The sequence below is a fragment of the Macrobrachium rosenbergii genome, chromosome 48 (assembly GCF_040412425.1).
Source record: "Macrobrachium rosenbergii isolate ZJJX-2024 chromosome 48, ASM4041242v1, whole genome shotgun sequence".
In the NCBI taxonomy this organism is placed as follows: Eukaryota; Metazoa; Arthropoda; class Malacostraca; order Decapoda; family Palaemonidae; genus Macrobrachium; species Macrobrachium rosenbergii.
The window spans coordinates 76,791,835-76,811,639 of record NC_089788.1 but is presented as its reverse complement, the minus strand read 5'-3'; the positions used below and the strand labels follow the sequence as shown (position 1 = coordinate 76,811,639).

At 35.7% G+C, this 19,805-nt stretch overlaps 1 protein-coding gene across 1 annotated transcript in view; it reads left to right on the top strand.

Moving 5' to 3' along the window:
* LOC136831155 (serine-rich adhesin for platelets-like) overlaps positions 1 to 19,001 on the top strand; it is a 57,071-nt gene extending 38,070 nt beyond the window's left edge. The window contains exons 2-7 of the mRNA XM_067091111.1: positions 4,888 to 5,205; positions 9,969 to 10,108; positions 11,478 to 13,113; positions 14,568 to 14,666; positions 15,383 to 15,589; positions 18,222 to 19,001. Coding sequence (XP_066947212.1) covers positions 4,888 to 5,205; positions 9,969 to 10,108; positions 11,478 to 13,113; positions 14,568 to 14,666; positions 15,383 to 15,589; positions 18,222 to 18,258 — 2,437 coding nt within the window. The 3' untranslated portion in view covers positions 18,259 to 19,001. The remainder of the gene's footprint in view (positions 1 to 4,887; positions 5,206 to 9,968; positions 10,109 to 11,477; positions 13,114 to 14,567; positions 14,667 to 15,382; positions 15,590 to 18,221) is intronic.
* The last annotated feature ends 804 nt before the right edge of the window (positions 19,002 to 19,805 follow it).

Here is a 19,805-nt window from a genome sequence, read left to right as displayed (position 1 = left end):
TTCAAAATTAGATTTATTTTAAGTTCCAAGATTATGGACTTAAATTGGGACCATTTTGAAAAAAAACTCGATTTTTGTAATTTATCACTAAGGGAAAATGTCTAGGGATTATAACAATGGCAGATTACTGATAACAAGTGATTTTTTTCGAGAAATGGTTCCTTTTTAAATTATTTGCCCAAACGTATGTTTCTATCAAGTTGCCTTATTGATATAGAGCCTTTAAAGGTGCAATTAAATTATTTATGAGAACAATTATTATTAATATAAGATTAGTTTTTATTAAAGAAATCTTATTCAGAAGATTTACCCTATTCAATTAAAAGAAGCCTTTATGAGAACGAAGCATGTGAATATAAGACCAAGTTTTTTATCAAAGAAGCCTTATGTATAAAGTTAATAAAAGCTTCAATTAAAAGAAGCCTTTATGAGAACAAAGCATGTGAATATAAGATCTAGTTTTTTCATCAAAGAAACCTGATGCATATAGAGTTTATAAAAGCTTCAGTTAAAAGAAGCCTTTATGAGAAAGAAGCATGTGAATGTAAGATCTAGAAGTGATTTCAAAAGGTGAATTTGCCATTTTGAATGAAACAAAGCCATAATTATTAAGCTTTTAATAAATCTTGAAAAACTAAACAGAAAACACGAATGTAACCTGATTAGAAAACTCAAATTCTGATTGACTGGTTGACTGATTTACGAAGTTCAGGCTGTCAAGCCAAACGCAGGGGCACTTTTGGTCATTCATCAGCCCTTGAGAAAGTGTAAAAAAAGGGGGTTGGAGCGGCTGGACAGCAAGATAATAGATCCATAGAATAAAAAAAAATTATGAAGTTAAAGATCAGAAGAACTGGAAAGGCCTGGAACTGAATGGAGAAAACGCCAAGAGAATGACATTTAAAATCAATAGTTAGAGTTGGAATTAAGGTAAATATTGTGTATTTAATAATATATTTGGATATAGAGATACCTAAAAGGTCAAATCAAAAACTTTTGGAAAAGAAAATGTTCGACTTGAACTTTTTCTTTCAAAAATGATGGGTTTTGATAGTTTATAAAAGCTTCAATTGTTAGGAATCATATGATAAAATTATTTATTTTACTAAATAAAATAAAAGTTTTTATCAAAGAAGCCTTATGTATAAAGTTAATAAAATATATTAATTAAAAGATAGCCTTTATGAGAACAAAGCATGTATATATATAAGATCTGTTTTTGTGTGTGTGAAACCTGTGTGTATGTGTTTTTAAAAGCTTCAGTTAAATCTCTTCCTAATGAGAACCATATTGTTTGTAAGATCTTGAATATAAAGTCAAAAGGCCCCTGAATTTGGGCTTTTCCGAATTAAACAAAGCCATAATTATTTGAATAATAATATCTTAAAAACTAAACAGAAAAATAATAATAATAATAATAATAATTAGAAAACTCAAATATTGACTGGTAACTGATTTAAACTTCAGAATTTCAAGTCAAACGCCCACTTTGAATGATAATAATTATAAGCCCTTGTAAAGTGTAAAAAAGGGTTGATGATTGTACTGGATAAAGAAATAATATAAAAAGGAAAATGATTAGGTCGAATATCCTTCGTGGAACTGGGAGAAATCGACCAGTAACTGAGAATCGACAGCAGCAAATTAGCTGCTTTTCATCGAAATAATATTTTGGATGAAGGTTGTTAGCCTAAGTTACCTTCATCAAATCATAAAACCTTTCGAAAAGAACAGTTCGAAAAGACTCTTCTCCCTTCAAAATATGATGGGTTTTTCTCTTCTTGTTTGGAAACAGGATAAAATTATTTATTTTACATTAATAAAATAAAAGCATAAGAATGTCCTTGCTTGGGCAGGACTTTGAGAAAGAAGTTCTCTCACTCTCTCTCTCTCTCTATCTATATATCTCTCTCTCTATATATCTCTATCAAAAATTGCTATGGTTCAGTCAATTTCATTAGTTTATTAAGTGTGTGTTGTCCTTGCTTAATGCGGGACTTTGAAAAAAAAAGTCTTCTTCTCTAATGAGTACCATATTCTTTCTTCAAATAAAGTCAATGGTCTGGTCATTTTCATTAATTTATTTCATGCTGGTTGAATAATAATAATAATAAGGACTTTAAAAATAATAATAATAATCTCTAATCTCTCTCTCTCTGGAAAGTTGAATTTCTCAAAAATTACTATGAATAATAGTCATGTTTCATTATAATAATTGTAAAATGAAACCTTACATTGATGATTGTATTGGGAAAGATATAATATAAAAGAGGAAAATGATTAAGGTCGAATCTCCTTCGGAATTGAAGGTCCTAATCGACCGTAAGGTCGAAGGTCGACAGCAGCAAATGTAACTGCTTTTTATCTGAACAGTCCTTTTTCTCTCTCTCTTGTTAGCCTCTCTCTCTCTCAACAATTGCTATGGCCCTCATGTTTCTTCAAATTATTAAGTGTCACCTTGTTTGGCGGGACTTTCTCTCTCTCTCTCTCTCTCTCTCTCTCTCTCTCTCAAAAATTGCTATGGTCTCTCAAATTAGTTTATTAATTTATCTGGTTGTCCTTCATTAGGCAGGACTTTAAAAAAAGTGCTCTCTCTCTCTCTCTCTCTCTCTCTCTCTCTCTCTCTCTCTCTCTCTCTCTCTCTCTCTCTCTCTCTCTCTCAAAAATTGCTATGGTCCAGTCATGTTTCATTAGTTTATTAAGTGTGGGTTGTCCTTGCTTAGGCGGGACTTTGAGAAAAAAGTTCGTTCTCTCTCTCTCTCTCTCTCTCTCTCTCTCTCTCTCTCTCTCTCTCTCTCTCTCTCTCTCTCTCTCTCGTCAGAACGGACATGACCCGTCATGAAAAATTCCAGGACACTTCAACTATTCTGGTGAAAAGTGGCATAAATAAATTGCACTGCAATTGATTTCCAGTTCAAGACTACCTCTCCCCCCAAACCCCTAACCCCCCTCTCTCTCTCAGCCCACCCAAACCCCCTACACCCCTCCCGAAAAAATCAGGTCATTGCCGTTAATTCCAAGGTCATTGTTAAGGGAACGTATAACTGATATGCCCTTAAGTTTATCCGTTCAATATCTTGAATGGGAGACGATGGTCAGACTTTGTTCTTTAATACCAATTTGGCGTGAAGTGGTTTGATGATTATGTGACCTTGACGTGTTTAATAAGTTATTTATGAAGTTATTTAATTATGTCTATTTAAGAATATGTACGTGAGTTTATTGGTAGATGGTGTGTACGGCAAAATGTATTAGATGTATTTAAATTGCCAATGAAATGTAATTGTAAGAATTAGAAACCGTTTTAGTAAAATATTTTGAAAATAAATCAATAATAATAATAATAATAATAATAATAATAATAATAATAATAATAATAAAAAATAACCTATTATTATTATTATTATTATTATTATTATTATTATTATTATTATTATTATTATTATTATTATTATTATTATTATGTCTTGCAAAAACAATTATATTTGTTTTTTTTGCCTACATAATGAAATTATATATATATGTGCGTGTGTGTATGTGTGTATGTGTGTGTGTATGTATGTGTGTGTGTGTAACTAAACAAACTCTTAAACATCCACTAAATATTACACTAATATCGACTCATCTCTGCCTGACGTGTCTACATACGAATATACCTCCCAATACGAAAATAGGAAGTCAGTATAAGACCATTATCCTTACAAGGCCAAAAATAGCAGTATCGAATAAACATGACCTTGGAGCATATTTGACCAAACACGTCAGGAGTATGACCCGATATTGGGGTACACACACACACACACACACACACACATACACATACCTGTCAATCAATTCTAGTCTTGAGTCACGCCATCATATAGGCGATAGAATAATAGATTTATTGAAAGCAGTAGTTTGTCAGAGGTCGAATTATTGGTCAATATTCGGTTGTCTGGGCAAGGTTACGACGTCGGGGTTAAGTGGGTATTTTTGTTGGTACGTTTTCTTTCATGGTATTTTTTTTTTTTTAGTTACCCTGTGGAATCGAGGGTATTTTTCAGTTACATTTCCTTTCATTTTTATATTTTATTTTTTTTTATGCTGTGAAATCATGGGCATTTTTCTGGGCACGTTGATACCTCGTGAGTATATTTTCTTACCTCGTGGGTATTTTTGTAGTTATGGTATGGCCTCGAGGGTATTTTTGTAGCTCTTCTGTGACCTTGTGGGTATTTTTGTAGTTACGGTTTGACCTCGTGGGTATTTTTGTAGTTATGGTGTGACCTCGTGGGTATTTTTGTAGTTGTTTTGTGACCTCGTGGGTATTTTTGTAGTTATGGTGTGACCTCGTGGGTATGTCTTAACTGTTTTGTGACCTCGTTGGTATTTTTGTAATTACGGTTTGACCTCGTGGGTATTTTTATAGTTATGGTTTGACCTCGTAGGTATTTTTGTAGTTGTTTTGTGACCTCGTGCGCATTTTTGTGGTTATGGTATGGCCTTGTGGGTATATTTTGTATTTGTTTTGTTGCCTCGTGGGCATTTTCGTAGTTATAGTTTGACCTCGTGGGTATTTTTCTAGAGTCTCTAGGCCTACATGAGGCTATGAATTATCTGAGAGTGTGTTTTTGTCTATAATTAGAGTTTTTTATCATAAAAGAGAAGAATAAGTTTGTTTATCTAGACCTGTGTAAAGCTATGCCTTATGAATATGTTTGTTTTTGTAATAATTAGAGTTTTATATCATAAAAACAATAATAAGTTTGTTTATCTAGACCTAACTGAGCATCGCCTTACGACCGCGTGTGTGCGCATGCGCGTCTACCCTGAGACTAGAGACCATGGCGTCTCCCCACCTCCTCCAAGGCAGAGAAAACTAACCAACCACCTTTTCACCTCCTGCAGGATAACAGACAGCGACGACGACTACACCGTCACAGCTGATCAACGAGCCGCCCTCATGGAGCTGGAGACGCTGACGTGGAACTACCCGACGCCCCAGCAAGGGCGTGGGCGTGGGGCCAACAGCAACATCCCGACGTCGACCTTCCAGTCCGACGACCAGACGGACACTGATGATGATGACGATGATGATTCGTATTGTGAGTTTCTTCTGCTTCTTCTTCTTCTTCTCAGGGCTTGTAGGAAACAAAGGTCTTTGGAAAAGAGAACCTGGTGTCTTCTTATAGCCCGGGTTCGAAGACGACGCGGAATAGGGGAATGGTTATTTGTAAAAGATATATTTTATATTTTGTTACGTATTACGATACCTGGTGTTTAAATGTCTCCGTAATTCTGCTTATTATCTCTTATGGTAATTACTTGGTTATTTATAGAAATTAGTAAATAAATAGAACACATACACACACATATATATATATATATATATATATATATATATATATATATATATATATATATATATATATATATATATATATATATATATATATATATATATATATATATATATATATATATATATATATATAATGTGATTTATGGAGTTAATAAAAATCCTAAATAAATATAGCATAAAAATTAAGTAATTTCAAAGACGAGGCGATTTAAAGTAAGCTAGAATGATTTGTTGTTGAAGGCTACACAAAACTAGGTTATATATCAAGAATTCATGTTTGCATTTCTGCAATTATTAATTCAAATTGCGCCACGTGATGGCAATACTCAGTGGATTGTTATATTCCAAGGTGACATATTCCAGTAATTAATTATCAATTTAGAATCAATTATTTTTTTATAGGGGGAGAAGCATATGGATATCAGTAAATAGTTATTAAATCAGAATTTTTTTTTCAATTTTTTATGGAGAATCATATCTATTTCAGTAAATAATTATTGAATCAGAATTATTTTTCCTTTTTTTTTTCAAGGGAGAAGCATATAGATATCAGTAAATAATTATTGAATCAGAATTATATTTTCCATTTTTTCATGAGAAAATCATATAGATTTCAGTAAATAACATTAAGTCAGAATTAATTTTTTTTTATTTTTTATACGACAAGCATAAAGATTTCAGTAAATGATAATTAAATCAGAATATTTTTTTTATTTTCTCATGGAAAAAGCTTATAGTTATCAGTAAATAATTATTAAATCGAAATTATTTTTTTCTATTTTTTATGGAAGACGCATGTAGATATCAGCAACTAATTATCAAATTAGAATTTTTTTTTTTTTTTTACACCATGGGAGAAGCCAATACATATCAGTAAAAAAAATATTAAGTCAGAATTATGTTTTTCATTTTTAGTTTTCTGTAAAAGAAAACTATTGTGCCGGCTTTGTCTGTCCATCCGCACTTTATTCTGCCTGCACTTTTTGCTGTCCGCACTTTTTTCTGTCCGCACTTTTTTCTGTCCGCACTTTTTCTGTCCGCCCTCAGATCTTAAAAACTACTGAGGCTAGAGGGCTACAAATTATTGCGTTCATCGTCCACCCTCCAATCATCAAACATACCAAATTGCAGCCCTCTAACCTCAGTAGTTTTTATTCTATTTATGGTTAAAGTTAGCCATAATCGTGATTCTGGCAGTGATATAGGATAGGCCTCCACCGGACCGTGGTTAAAATTTCGTGGACCGCAGCTCATACAGCATTATACCGAGACCACCGGAAGATAGATCTATTTTCGATGGTCTTGATTATACGCTGTAGTGGCTGTGCAGAAAACTCGATTGTGTCGAAGAAACTAAGGCGCGTTTTTTACGTGTTTTCATGGGATAAGCATATAGATTTTAGTGAAAAATTATCAGATCATTCATATTTTTTTATTTTTATAGGACAAGCATATAGATTTCAGTAAATAATAATTAAATCAGAATTATTTTCCTTTTTTTAAGGGAGAAGCATATATATATTTCAATAAAAAATTATGAAATCTGAATTTTTTCAATTTTTTTTTTTCATGAGAGAATCATATATAGATTTCAGTAAATAATTATTAAATCGGAATTATTTTCCTAATTTGTTTTTAATGGGAGAAGCATATACGTATATATATATATATATGTATATATATATATATATATATATATATATATATATATATATATATATGTATATGTGTGTGTGTGTGTGTGTGTGTGTGTGTGTGTGTGTGTGTGTGTGTGTGTGCCAGAAAATAATTATTGAATCAAAATTATTTTTTATTATTTTTTTTTCCATGGGAGAAGCATTTTAACCCATACACAAAGTTAGAAATAGATGAAAAAGTAAAAAATAGATTAACTTGATATTCTGCTATCCACATTTTGTCTAACTTGTGCTGAACCATTATAGAAAGGATTAGTCACGCGAACTTGAAACTTTAATGACAAATGACAGCAAGTGAAAAATGCGCCGAAGTTTCTTGGGCGCCATCGAGTTTTCTGTACAGCGTATAATGCTATATGAAACTTTGAGCCACGGCCCATGAAACTCTTAACCGCGACCCATGAAACTCAGCCACGGTCCGGTGGCAGCATCAGCCGCCGCCCATTCAAACTCAGCCACAGTCCGGTGTTGGCCTCAGCCACGGCCCATGAAACTTAGCCGCTGGCCACGAAACTCAGCCACAGTCCAGTGGTGGCCTGCGCTGTTGGTACCTATAGCGGTGCCAGAAGTACAATTATGGCTAACTTTAACCTTAAATAAAATAAAAACTACAGAGGCTAGGGCTGCAATTTGGCATGTTTGATGACTGTAGGGTGGATGATCAACATACCAATTTGCAGCCGTCTAACCTCAGCAGTTTTTAAGATCTGAGGGCGGACAGACAAAGCCGTCACAATAGTTTCTTTTACGGACAACTAAAAACGTGAGAAGAGGAACAAGTGCTTTTAAAGAGAGCCAATCAAATCATTCCCAGCCTTGCGTGCAGTACTCTAGTGTCCGAAAACCTCTGCTTTGCGCTATTGATAGTTTAATGATTCGTGATGGAAAAGTAAAAAAAAACTTCACGTGCTTTGGTTTAACGACCCACGTACATTGATTTCTGGAGGACCTTCCGGTTAAAGTAATAATGTAGTCTGGTCTGTAGGTTTCAAGTTACATTGATTTATAGAACCACCGCCAGGTGAAGGTTTTAATATAGTTTGTTTTGTGAATTTAAAGTTCCACTGATTTATAGAACACCTTCCGGTTAAGATTGTAATATGGTTTGATCTGTAGATTTGAAGTTCCACTGATTTATAGAACACCATCAGGTTAAGATTGCAATACATTTTGTTCTGTAGATTTGAAGTTCCACTGATTTATAGAACACCATCAGGTTAAGATTGTAATATAGTTTGATCTGTAGATTTGAAGTTCCATTGATTTATAGAATACCATTAGGTTAAAATTAAAATACAGTTTGTTCTTTAGATTTCAAGTTCCAATGGTTTATGGAATACCATCAGGTTAAGATTGTTATATAGTTTGATTTGTAGACTTTAAGTCCACTGGTTTGTAGAATACCATCAGGTTAAGATTGTAATATAATTAACCTGTAGATTTGAAGTTCCATTGATTTATAGAATACCATCAGGTTAAGATTGTAATATAGTTCGATCTGCAGATTTGAAGTTATATTGATTTATAGAACACCACCAGGTTAAGACTGTAATATAATTTAACCTGCGCAGCTTAAGTTCCATTGATTTATAGAACACCATCAGGTTAAGATTGTAATATAGTTTGATCTGTAGACTTGAAGATTCATTGATTTATAGAACACCATTCAGTTGAGACTGTAATATAATTTAACTTGTCGAAGTTAAGTTCCACTGATTTATAGAACACTATCCGGTCAAGATTTTAATATAATTTAACCTGTCGAGCTTAAGTCCCAGTGATTTATAGAACACCATCCGGTTAAGATTACAATACAATTTGATTTGTGAATTTTAAGTTCCATTACACTTATAGACTTCTCGGTTTTATAAAAAAAGATTTTGTTTCTGAAAGATAATTCAATTTTAATATTTATAGTATCTTAAATCAGGTTAAGATTGCAATACATTTTGTTTGTAATTTTAAGTTCCACTTGATTTATAGAACACCATCAGGTTCAAAATAAGATTTTAAGACTTTTTGCATTGATTTATTTACATCAGATTCAGATTGCATTATAGTTTGATCTGGATTTGAAGTTATAAATTTATAGAACACCATCAGGTTAAGATTCAAAAATAACATTTTGTATTCTAATTTGATTCAGTGTGTTTATAGAACAACAATTAAGATTGCAATACATTTTGTACTGAATTATATTCCATAATTATTTATATACCTTTATGTTAATTGCAATTTTTTTGTATTATATTTATTCCATTTATATACACCATATATTAAGATTGCATACATTTTTTATATATAGATTTGAAGTTCCATAATTTATTCATTTGCAGGTTAAGATTTATTTATTTATCTATTTATTTATTTGTTTTATTTATCAACATATTTATTCATTTACTTATCTAGATTTATATTTTTATAGAACACCATCATCTATTCACATATTTTTTTATTTATTTGCTCATTTATTTATTTATTAATTTATTGCTATTTCTTTATTTAAGTTCACTGATTAAGAACAATCAGGTTAAGATTGCAATACATTTTGTACTGTAGATTTGAAGTTCCATATTTATAGAACACCATCATTATATATATATTTTGTATGTAGATTTATTCCATGATTTATAGAACACCATCAGGTTAAGATTATTTTGTCTATTTATTCATTTATCTACATCACATATTTTTTACTTATTTGCCACTGATTTATAGAACATTCAGTTTAATTTATTAATTTATCTATCTTTTTATTTATTTCAAAAGTTCCACTGTTTATAGAACAATATTAAGATTGTAAACAATGACAATCATAACCTTTCCCCAACCTTAAGTTCCCCCACCATCAGGTTAAGATTGCAATCAGACGTGGATTTTATGGATTTATGAACACCATCAGGTTACGATTGCATAATTTTGTTCTGAAGGAGATCAACAGAGCTTGTACTTTTAATTAAGACTTTTATAGAAGACCCAACGCCCGCGGAATGCAACAGAGCGATCACTGTCCGCTTTAGGGACGTTTATAGAATAGACTACCAGTCGATTGCAATATTTGATCTGTCAGGTGAATGGAATAGTTTAGTTTACCATTTTGTACTGTAAATAAAAAGTTCCATTTTATGTACACTCAGGTTAATTTTGCAATACGTTTTGTACTGTCAATTTGAAGTAAAGATTTATCGTTCTATCTTGTTAAGATTGCACTGTACAATGCCCCATAGGATTTTTATAGAACCCATCAGGTTAAGAGGTCTTTTAAGTAAAATAAAAGTATATTAAGAATGTATTTATGAACAATAGGTGTATGTATGTAAATAAAGGCATTACCATGATCTGTAGATTTTAATTAAGTTCCACTGATTTATAGAAACGGATTGGTGCTAAGATTTTAAAAGGCAGTAAGTCGAACAGAAGTTTCAGGTTTGCTTCTGAAGATTGTTAATACTTTGTTGTTTTCACTTTCCATTCGTAGAATACTACAGTTAATTATATATATATATATATATATATATATATATATATATATATATATATATATATGATTATATATTCATCACAATATTAGTCCGTATCTTCATTGATTCATAGTTATACATGTATGTATGTATGTATGTATAAAAAAGCCTCATTTTCTTTTATACGGCTCTACCCCGTGATGACCATAATGCGTTTGTTTACAATGTTTTGTTCAGTTTCCAAAGATGTACGAAGAATATTCATAGGCCTTAAGTGGATGTTTGGATGTATTAACATACTAACTAACATAAATCACAAGAATTCTGTTGATATTTTGTACTGTAGATTTGATTCAAAAAAAAATCTCCCAAAAGCAAACTTGCAGGATAAAATTGTCACTCAACGGATTTATAAAGTCCATTTCTTGACCATTCACAAGATTGAATAAAGGGCATTTTTGAGATTTTAACTTGATTTACAAACAATGAATCTTAATATCACCTTTTGACAGCACATTTATATTAAATACCAGTTCAGATTGTAATAGTTTGATCTGAAGTCTTGTTTGAGAAACTACATAGGTGCCTCAGCAAGTCTTGTCCTACATAGGTGCCTCGGCTGTCCTCATTATTTCAGACGTTTAAAATAAATATATGCTTCATTAGATGCTAAATATGAGTTATTTATGCTCTTCCTGATAGATTTCTACAATAGATGACTTGATCATTAATCATTGCCCAGTAATAATTTTAATAACTGTGATTACTCATAAGAAATTCATTGGATGCAATGCATGACTAATGATTATATATCACAGCGCAGCACTGTTATAGTAAATCAGTAGTGCAACTAAGGTTAAAATGGAAAACAAATGTTAGAAATACTAGTTGCAGCAAATATTAGTCGAATAACTATATGTTTAGTCATAAGATCAAAGTTTCTTTATCAAATTATCTGACAATCAAACTACCTTACAGATTCTGACGACGGTTACGGAGACTCTTCAGATCTAGTCTACGATGCAGAGGACGATGAGTGTGGCACGACGTCCCTGACAACAGAGGTCAGGGACATCCTCTCTGACAACGTCAAAGTCATCGACTTCTTGCCCAACTCCTCCGATGACAACGTCTTCAGCAGTTACCTGAACCTGACAAATGGGAGTGGTGATACCTCTGAAGACTTGGGTAAAAAAGACTACAGGAACTTAGGGTTGAAAGGCAGTCAAGGTGGTGTCCCTGAGTCTGAAAAAGCCCCCCAGGGTGATAAGAAGGCTGACGTGCCCAGACTCCAACTTAACGGTAAACAAGAAGACTCAGAAGTGGTGCCTTCGTTCAATAGATTTTCACCTCCTTCCCTCAGTTTTGTATCGGGTTCTCAAAAGGTAGGCGATTTCAACCTCTTAAAAGTAGACGACTCGGGTCTTGCTGATCTGGAAAGCTTCATGAAAGAAAGCGAGCCCGAAGAAATACTAGAAGACCTCCCGAAAGACTCTTCGTATACAGAAAATGGGGACGTGGCCGTAGGATCTGTTTCCCTCATGGAACCTAGTGACCCAGTCCCCTTAGATAAAGAATTTAGCAGTTTAGACACATTAGGAAGTAGAAATTTAGGAATTAAATGTTATGTTAGTGAGGGTGATAGTGAGTCTAGTGTCTTCTTCCATAAGAAAGAACCAAAGGATCTCTTTAAGGCCACCTCTGATAGCCAGCAGGTTCCGGCTAAGAGTGATGCAGATGTTGCCAATTTCGAATATGCTGACGACTTTGAAGATTCTCCTGACGAGGAGGAAGAAGAAGGCGAGGAGAGTGCGCCTGTCAACAAAGATGTGGAAACTCCACCTCCCGCCTCCCCTTCAATAGCTGTCCCTTCTGTTGAACCTCCCGTAGACCTAGGTCTGGATAGAGAAGTCAGTTCTCCCAAAAGGTCTGAGGCTCACACTCCAGAAAAGAAGGGCAAACAGGGTCAAGGGAAGGAGTCTTCTCCGAGTAGTGGTCACAAAAGCCGGCACGAGCAGAGTAAAAAGACCCCTCAGAGCCCATCCACCGAGAGGAAAAGAAGGCCGGAGAGCAAGTCCCCACCCGTCCAGACGCCAGAGACTACTCCTCCTCCAGTTAGGCCTAAGCTGAAGAGGGTGGCGGCCGGCCCACCAACCATAAAGCCGGCCCTGCTCTCTTCCGATAAAATTAGCCACATGAAGAGCTCCTCTGACCCGAGCAAGTACAAGGCCAGAAACTCCACTCTGACCAGGTCAGCCACCTCTGCGTCTTCGCCGTCGCTAACATCGTCGTCTTCCTCAGCTTCATCGTCCCCTTCGTCATCTTCTTACTCTTCTACGGGCAGTGGCAGTGGCCACAGGGGTAGAGGGCGCATGCCAATCAGTGGGCCAGTCAGACCCACGCAGCACAAACCTTCATCGTCGTCACAGAGTGGACGAGCGAGTAATTCCAGAGGGGTTAGTAGAAGCCCAGTCAGGACTTCTTCGACCACTCCTGGTAACAGTGGGCTAGCATTGTCTCCGACAAAGACAGCTCAGGCAAATACGACAGCTAGTGGACGACCCTCACCTCCATACAGAGTTAGGAAGGCAGCAAGTGCATCTGATCTACACAGGTAAGAAAAGTGTGAGGTTTTTATTACTGATTAAGTGCATGTAGAGTGTAAATTACAGTGGGCTAGAACCTTGAAGCTTCTACCTTGTCTTGCCAATAGACAATGCACTGATCATGAATCAGTGCTGTATCGAAACTTTATTGAAATTTTATTGAAAAATAAAAAACAATTTTAGACAATTTTTTTGAAAAACATTCTTTTAACAAAGGAGCTAAGCTGTTGGTTTTACAAGCTATCAACCATATTCAAAGAATGCTTTTCCAAAGGTTCTAAAAAGTAAAAAAAAAAGGGGGCAACAGTAGATTAAATCTAAATTACAATAAGGTCCTTTAGGAACCAATTGCAGTTAATATTTTTAGATACATCAAACAATATCCCTTAATGCATAATTAACATACAACATTAATTTACAATTTTTCCAACCAGTAAATATCAACTCATGAATATTCATATCAATCTAATACTGAGTCCAGTACTTAGTGGTTCTAATATCAAAACTATGGATATTCTATAACATTCTATTTACAGGTTTCTCATATAAACACGCCCCTAACTTTCTTTTTTAAATATCAACTCGGGAATATTCATATCAATCTAATAATGAGTGCAATACTTAGTGGTTCTAATACCAAAACTATGGATATTCCAGAACGTTCCATGCACAGGTTACTCATATAAACGCGCCCCTAACTTTCTTTACCAGACATTTTTCCTCATTATTACGTGCATTGTTTCCCTGAAGTTGTTTGACATACGGTGTTAACTCAGACCAACTTTTGTGAGGTAATGCGTTTCTTGTCGTATAAGCAATGGCATTGCATCAACAAACGGAGCATAATTCGGTAAAAGTCATATTTCAAATCGACATAACTCAAAAACTTTCCAGAATTGAATAATGTTTTTTTAGAGCTTAAACCCTTCTGTGAAATCAGTTCTCTCTGGAAATTAAGATATGTGATTCTTTTGGAAACTGACCGAAGACTTTGTTAATGATTACCTGTATATTTTGTCACTTATTATTATTATCATTATGGTCACTATTCACGGCTTCGCATTATAGAACAGATTATTAAAGTCATTTATTATTATTATTATTATTATTATTATTATTATTATTATTATTATTATTATTATTATTATTCACCTCTCCACATTATGGAAAATATTAAATTCATATATTATTATTATTATTATTATTATTATTATTATTATTATTATTATTATTATTCAGCTCCACGAATTATAGAAAAGATGATTAAATTCATATTCCTAAAGATATGAAAATGTTTTCTCAAGTATTTATATCCATCTTAGTTAAACTTAACCAATTGTGATGACAGGAGAATTTTGAATGACAGATGAAGACAGAGAGAATGTTAATTTACTGACGTCTACTCTCTCTCTCTCTCTCTCTCTCTCTCTCTCTCTCTCTCTCTCTCTCTCTCTCTCTCTAGCAGGATGACGGACGACCCAGAGGACAGGAAACGTCAAAGTGACGCAGTCTTCAAAGCTTGGCTTCAGCAGAAGAACAAGCAAGCAGCCATGGCCAAAAAGTAAGTGTTGTGTACAGCTAGTCTCTCTCTCTCTCTCTCTCTCTCTCTCTCTCTCTCTCTCTCTCTCTCTCTCTCTCTCTCTCTCATGATGTCTCCTCGGATGGACTAATACGTCTTTGAGACAACCTAGTCCTTGTAATTCCTTGTAACTCTCTCTCTCTCTCTCTCTCTCTCTCTCTCTCTCTCTCTCTCTCTCTGACAGTGAGTTAATATTTAAATTAACAGTCTTTGGTTGAACTGAGTGTATTAATGATTTAATAAATAAACAATCAGATAAATAAATAAATAAATAAATTAACTAATTAATTGATTTGTAAACAAAATAATCTTGATTTCTATCTCAACTTTAATTATTTTTGTATTATTTATTATTTTTTTATTCGTTTACTTAGTCATTTATTAATAAATAAATAATTAAGTAACTAAATAAATATATAGATAAATAAATAAATAGAAATTGATATAAAATCGATTGTATTGTCTTGGCAAAATAATGAAACATTTCTATCTTAACTTCCATTTATTTATGTATTTAATTGCTATTTATTTATTTATCCAATCATTAATAAATCAACAAATAGATCAAATAACAAATAGGTAAATAAATAAATAAACAATTAAATTTAACATAAAAATCAAATCTATTTTCTTGACAAAATAATGAAACGAAAACACTGTCCATTATATCCCCCCCTCACCCACGCCCCTCCCCACAGACACCAGAGGAAGACCAGCACAGGCAGAAGCAGTGGCTCCGAGGTAGTGGAGAGGAGAGCCAGGGCGGAGGAGGCCTTCCAGGCGTGGCTGGCGAGGAAGCGGGAACAACTGCGCCTCGAGAAGAAGCTCCGAGGGGAACGTCGACGCCTCGAGGACCAGAACAGATACGCGAGGACCAAGGCTGAGTGCGAGGTGGCCTATAAGGAGTGAGTATTCCTGAGGTCCTCCAGAAGGATTCTAACTCCCTTTTTAGAGCCTGGGGTCCACCCTGTGGCCTCTTACTTTCTTTTTAGAGCCTGAGGTCCACCCTGGGGCCTCTTAAAGTTTCTTTTTAGAGCCTGAGGTCCACCCTGGGGCCTCCTATTATTATTTTATTATTAGCCTGAAGTCCACCCTGGGGCCTCTTACTTTCTTTTTTAGAGCCTGAGGTCCACTCTGGGGCCTCTTACTTTTTTTTTTTAGAGCCTGAGGTCCACCCTGGGGCCTATAGAAAAGATTTTAAAGCCTGAGGTCCACTCTGGGGCCTCTTACTTTTTGTTTTAGAGCCTGAGGTCCACCCTGGGGCCTCTTACTTTCTTTTTGAGCCTGATGTCCACTCTGAGGGCCTCTTACTTTTTGTTTTAGAGCCTGAGGTCCACCCTCTTCCTCCTACTTCCTTTTAGAGCCTGAAGTCCACCCTGGGGCTCTTACTTCCTTTTTAGAACCTGAGGTCCACCCTGGGGCCTCTTACTTCCTTTTTAGAGCCTGAGGCCCACCCTGGGGCCTCTTCTCTCTTCTTTTAGAGCCTGAGGTCCACCCTGGGGACTCTTAACTTTTTGTTTTAGAGCCTGAGGTCCACCTAGTGCCTCTTCTTTCTTTTTAGAGCCTGAGGTCCACTCTGGGGCCTCTTACTTTTGTTTTTAGAAACTCAGATCCACCCTGGGGTCTCTTACTTTCTTTTTAGAGCCTGAGGTCCACCTTCTTAATTTTTTTGTTTTTTAGCCTGAGGTCCACCCTGGGGCCTCCTATTAATCCTTTTAGAGCCTGAAGTCCACTCTAGGGGCTCTTAAATCTTTAGAGCCTGAGGTCCACCCTCGGGGCCTCCTAATGAAACTTCCTTTTAGAGCCTGAATTTATCACCCTGGGGCTCTTTATTTATTTTTCAAGCCTGAATCCACCTGGGGCCTCTTACTTAGGTAAATTTTTAGAGCCTGAGGTCCACCCTGGGGCCTCTTACTTTCTTTTTAGGGCCTGATGTCCACCCCATGGGGCCTCTTACTTTTGTTTTAGAGCCTGAGGTCCACCACCTAGTGCCTCTTCTTTCTTTTTAGAGCCTGAGGTCCACTCTGGGGCCTCTTACTTTTTGTTTTAGAGCCTGAGGTCCACCCTGGGGCCTCCTCTTCCCGTTTAGAGCCTGAAGTCCACCCTGGGGCTCTTGGCTTTCTTTTTAGAGCCTGAGGTCCACCCTGGGGCCTCTTACTTTCTTTTTAGAGCCTGAGGTCCACCCTGGGGCCTCTTACTTTTTTGTTTTAGAGCCTGAGGTCCACCCTGGGGCCTCTTACTTTCTTTTTAGAGCCTGAGGTCCACTCTGGGGCCTCTTACTTTTTTGTTTTAGAGCCTGAGGTCCACCCTGGGGCCTCCTACTTCCTTTTTAGAGCCTGAAGTCCACCCTGGGGGCTCTTACTTCCTTTTTAGAGCCTGAGGTCCACCCTGGGGCCTCTTACTTCCTTTTTAGAGCCTGGGGTCAACCCTGGGGCCTCTTACTTCCTTTTTAGAGCCTTGGGTCCACCCTGGGGCCTCTTACTTCCTTTTTAGAGCCTGAGGTCCACCCTGGGGCCTCCTACTTCCTTTCTAGAGCCTTGGGTCCACCCTGGGGCCTCTTACTTCCTTTTTAGAGCCTGAGGTCCACCCTGGGGCCTCTTACTTCCCTTTAGAGCCTGAGGTCCTCCACAAGCCTCATGCTCCTTTTAGGGCCTTGCCATGCCTACAGGAAGCCCTAGGGTAAGGGCTCTGGCTGGTGCACCTACAGGAAGTACTATGGGAAAGGCTCTTGCCTGACATAAGGCCGCCTTGATCTGAAGCAGTTAACCAGTTGGCTTTTACCATGCCAAGTGGGTCAGAGAGTTGGAGCCTCTAACTCCTTTTCAGAACCTTCCTACACCTACGGGGTGCCCCAGGGTAAAGGCCCCCGGCTGGTATAAGGAAGAATGAATCTAAAAGAATAAACCAATAGGCTTTTATCATTGCTATGTCTTCCAGAGAGTTGATGTGATGGCAATCTAACCACCTATACTATAAGAGCTTCAATTCTTTTAGAATCTTCTTTCACCTGCGGGCTGCCTAGGGGCAAAAGAGTTGGCTGGCATAAGGCACAAAGAATATAAAACACTTGACCAATAGGGTTTTAGCATTGTTAAGTGTTTTAAAGTTGTTGATGTGATCAAAATTTTATCTTCAGTACTATCAGAGCATCAATTGACTAGTTTTCTTACATTGCCAGTTCTTGCGTGATCATACGATGGACATTTAACTGTCAATAATCATCTTAATCATCATTATCACTTTGCTGGCGTTGAATTTCAATCCTCTAGCCTCCATTTCACCCTATAATGTTTTAGATAAGTTTAAAAATTCCAAGAGACTTTTGTACCTTCCTCCATTACAATGACAGTACAGAAAGATCACTAATTCAAAGTATCTTCCCAGGACACTGACGGTAATCAATAAAATAACTTGTCAAGACTCTTAGATATGTGGTACAATCATATCAACTTCTATGGTACTTTTCTGAGCACCTAACTGCCATTTTACACCAAACTTTGCCTTTGTCTGACACTAATATTTCTTATACTCCCGCAGGTGGTGTCGTAGGAAGAGGACGAAGTCCGAACCATGAGACCGAACGGCGTTGTCCCTCGATCTCAGAGTCTCGAACGCCCTTGGGTTCAGGAGAAGACGAGGAAACTCTACTCAGCTTACCTGAACGGACACTAGATTCGATAGAGGTCTCTTCGAGCAGGCTCGCAGACGAATCACTCTGGAGATCGAGACGAAAAAAATAAAAAACTTAGTGGACCTTCTGACCGAGACATTGCGAGAGATTGTGAGATACTATTTTTAAAAAGTGTTCTACGTTGATAGAACTTTGTTACGGAGTTCTGTGTTGTAAATGAATACCAGTAGAAGTGAAACTGAGGACGCCTGAAGGTGCAAATGCGTGGTCGATCAGTTCAGTTCGTGGCTATGACTGGGACGTTTTGTCTTGTACAGTTGCAGGAAAAGCAAAGAAAATTGCAAGAAAAGTCCTTGATTGGGAATCAGTCAATCAAAATCATATTTATCATCTCAGTACATGACTGAGAGTAGTAAAGGAATCACAAAAATAAGGCAAAGAAATTTAGCTTATTCCTCAAAGTACCGGAGGTTATATTACACCATTACACAGTGCACTTGGGATAATTTCTCCATTAATTGAGGGGAAATGTTGATAAAAGTTATATTCATCTAAATTTCAAAGTCATTTATTTGGTAGACTTAACCAGGTTAAGTTGGTCACATTTCGACTTGGTTTCTTTTCTGAGTTATATTCAATTTCATTAACTGTATTGTTCTTTCAGTGTTGTTACCAAAGATATTATTATTATATATATATTCATGTAATAATATATATATATATATATATATATATATATATATATATATATATATATATATATATATATATATATATATATATATATATATATATATATATATATATATAAACCACACCATTTTCAATACCCCTTACAAGCATTCAATTCTTTTCCAAGAAAAACATTAATTTTGTAAACAAAAAAACCACCCCCTTTATGTACCTCACTCAGACCTCTTTGCCCATAACCATCCCTGTATCTATGTATACCTATGTATCCTATACCTATGTACCCTTTATCCATGGTCCCTGTAGCGAATGTATCCTGGTTAATCTACGGTGAGTAGAGTACCATACACTCCACGTGATTCTAAAGCCTAGTTGTCATACTATGTAATTATAGTATTGATTTTACATAGGGCTCAATTTTCCTCTTCAGGGACACAAGAAGATTTGCACTTGTTCTATTTTGTTCTCCAACTCTGTGTTATAAGAAGAACAGCTGGCTATTTCTTGGAAGAAATGCATTTTGTTGTTTTGTGTGAGAGAAGAATATTAGTTGTTAGTCTGAGTTAGATTCAGAAGAGCTGTCAAACTATAGGTTCCACTACTTGTGAGAAACACTGCGGCATATATCTCACTTCTGTTATTATTATTATTATTATTTTTATTATTATTATTATTATTATTATTATTATTATTATTATTATTATTATTAGAAAATTTGTTCCACCAAATCGTCAGTATCCGAGTGATGCCAAACACTGGGTTCTGGAAGATTTCCTGGAATGCATGATGATTACATGGAA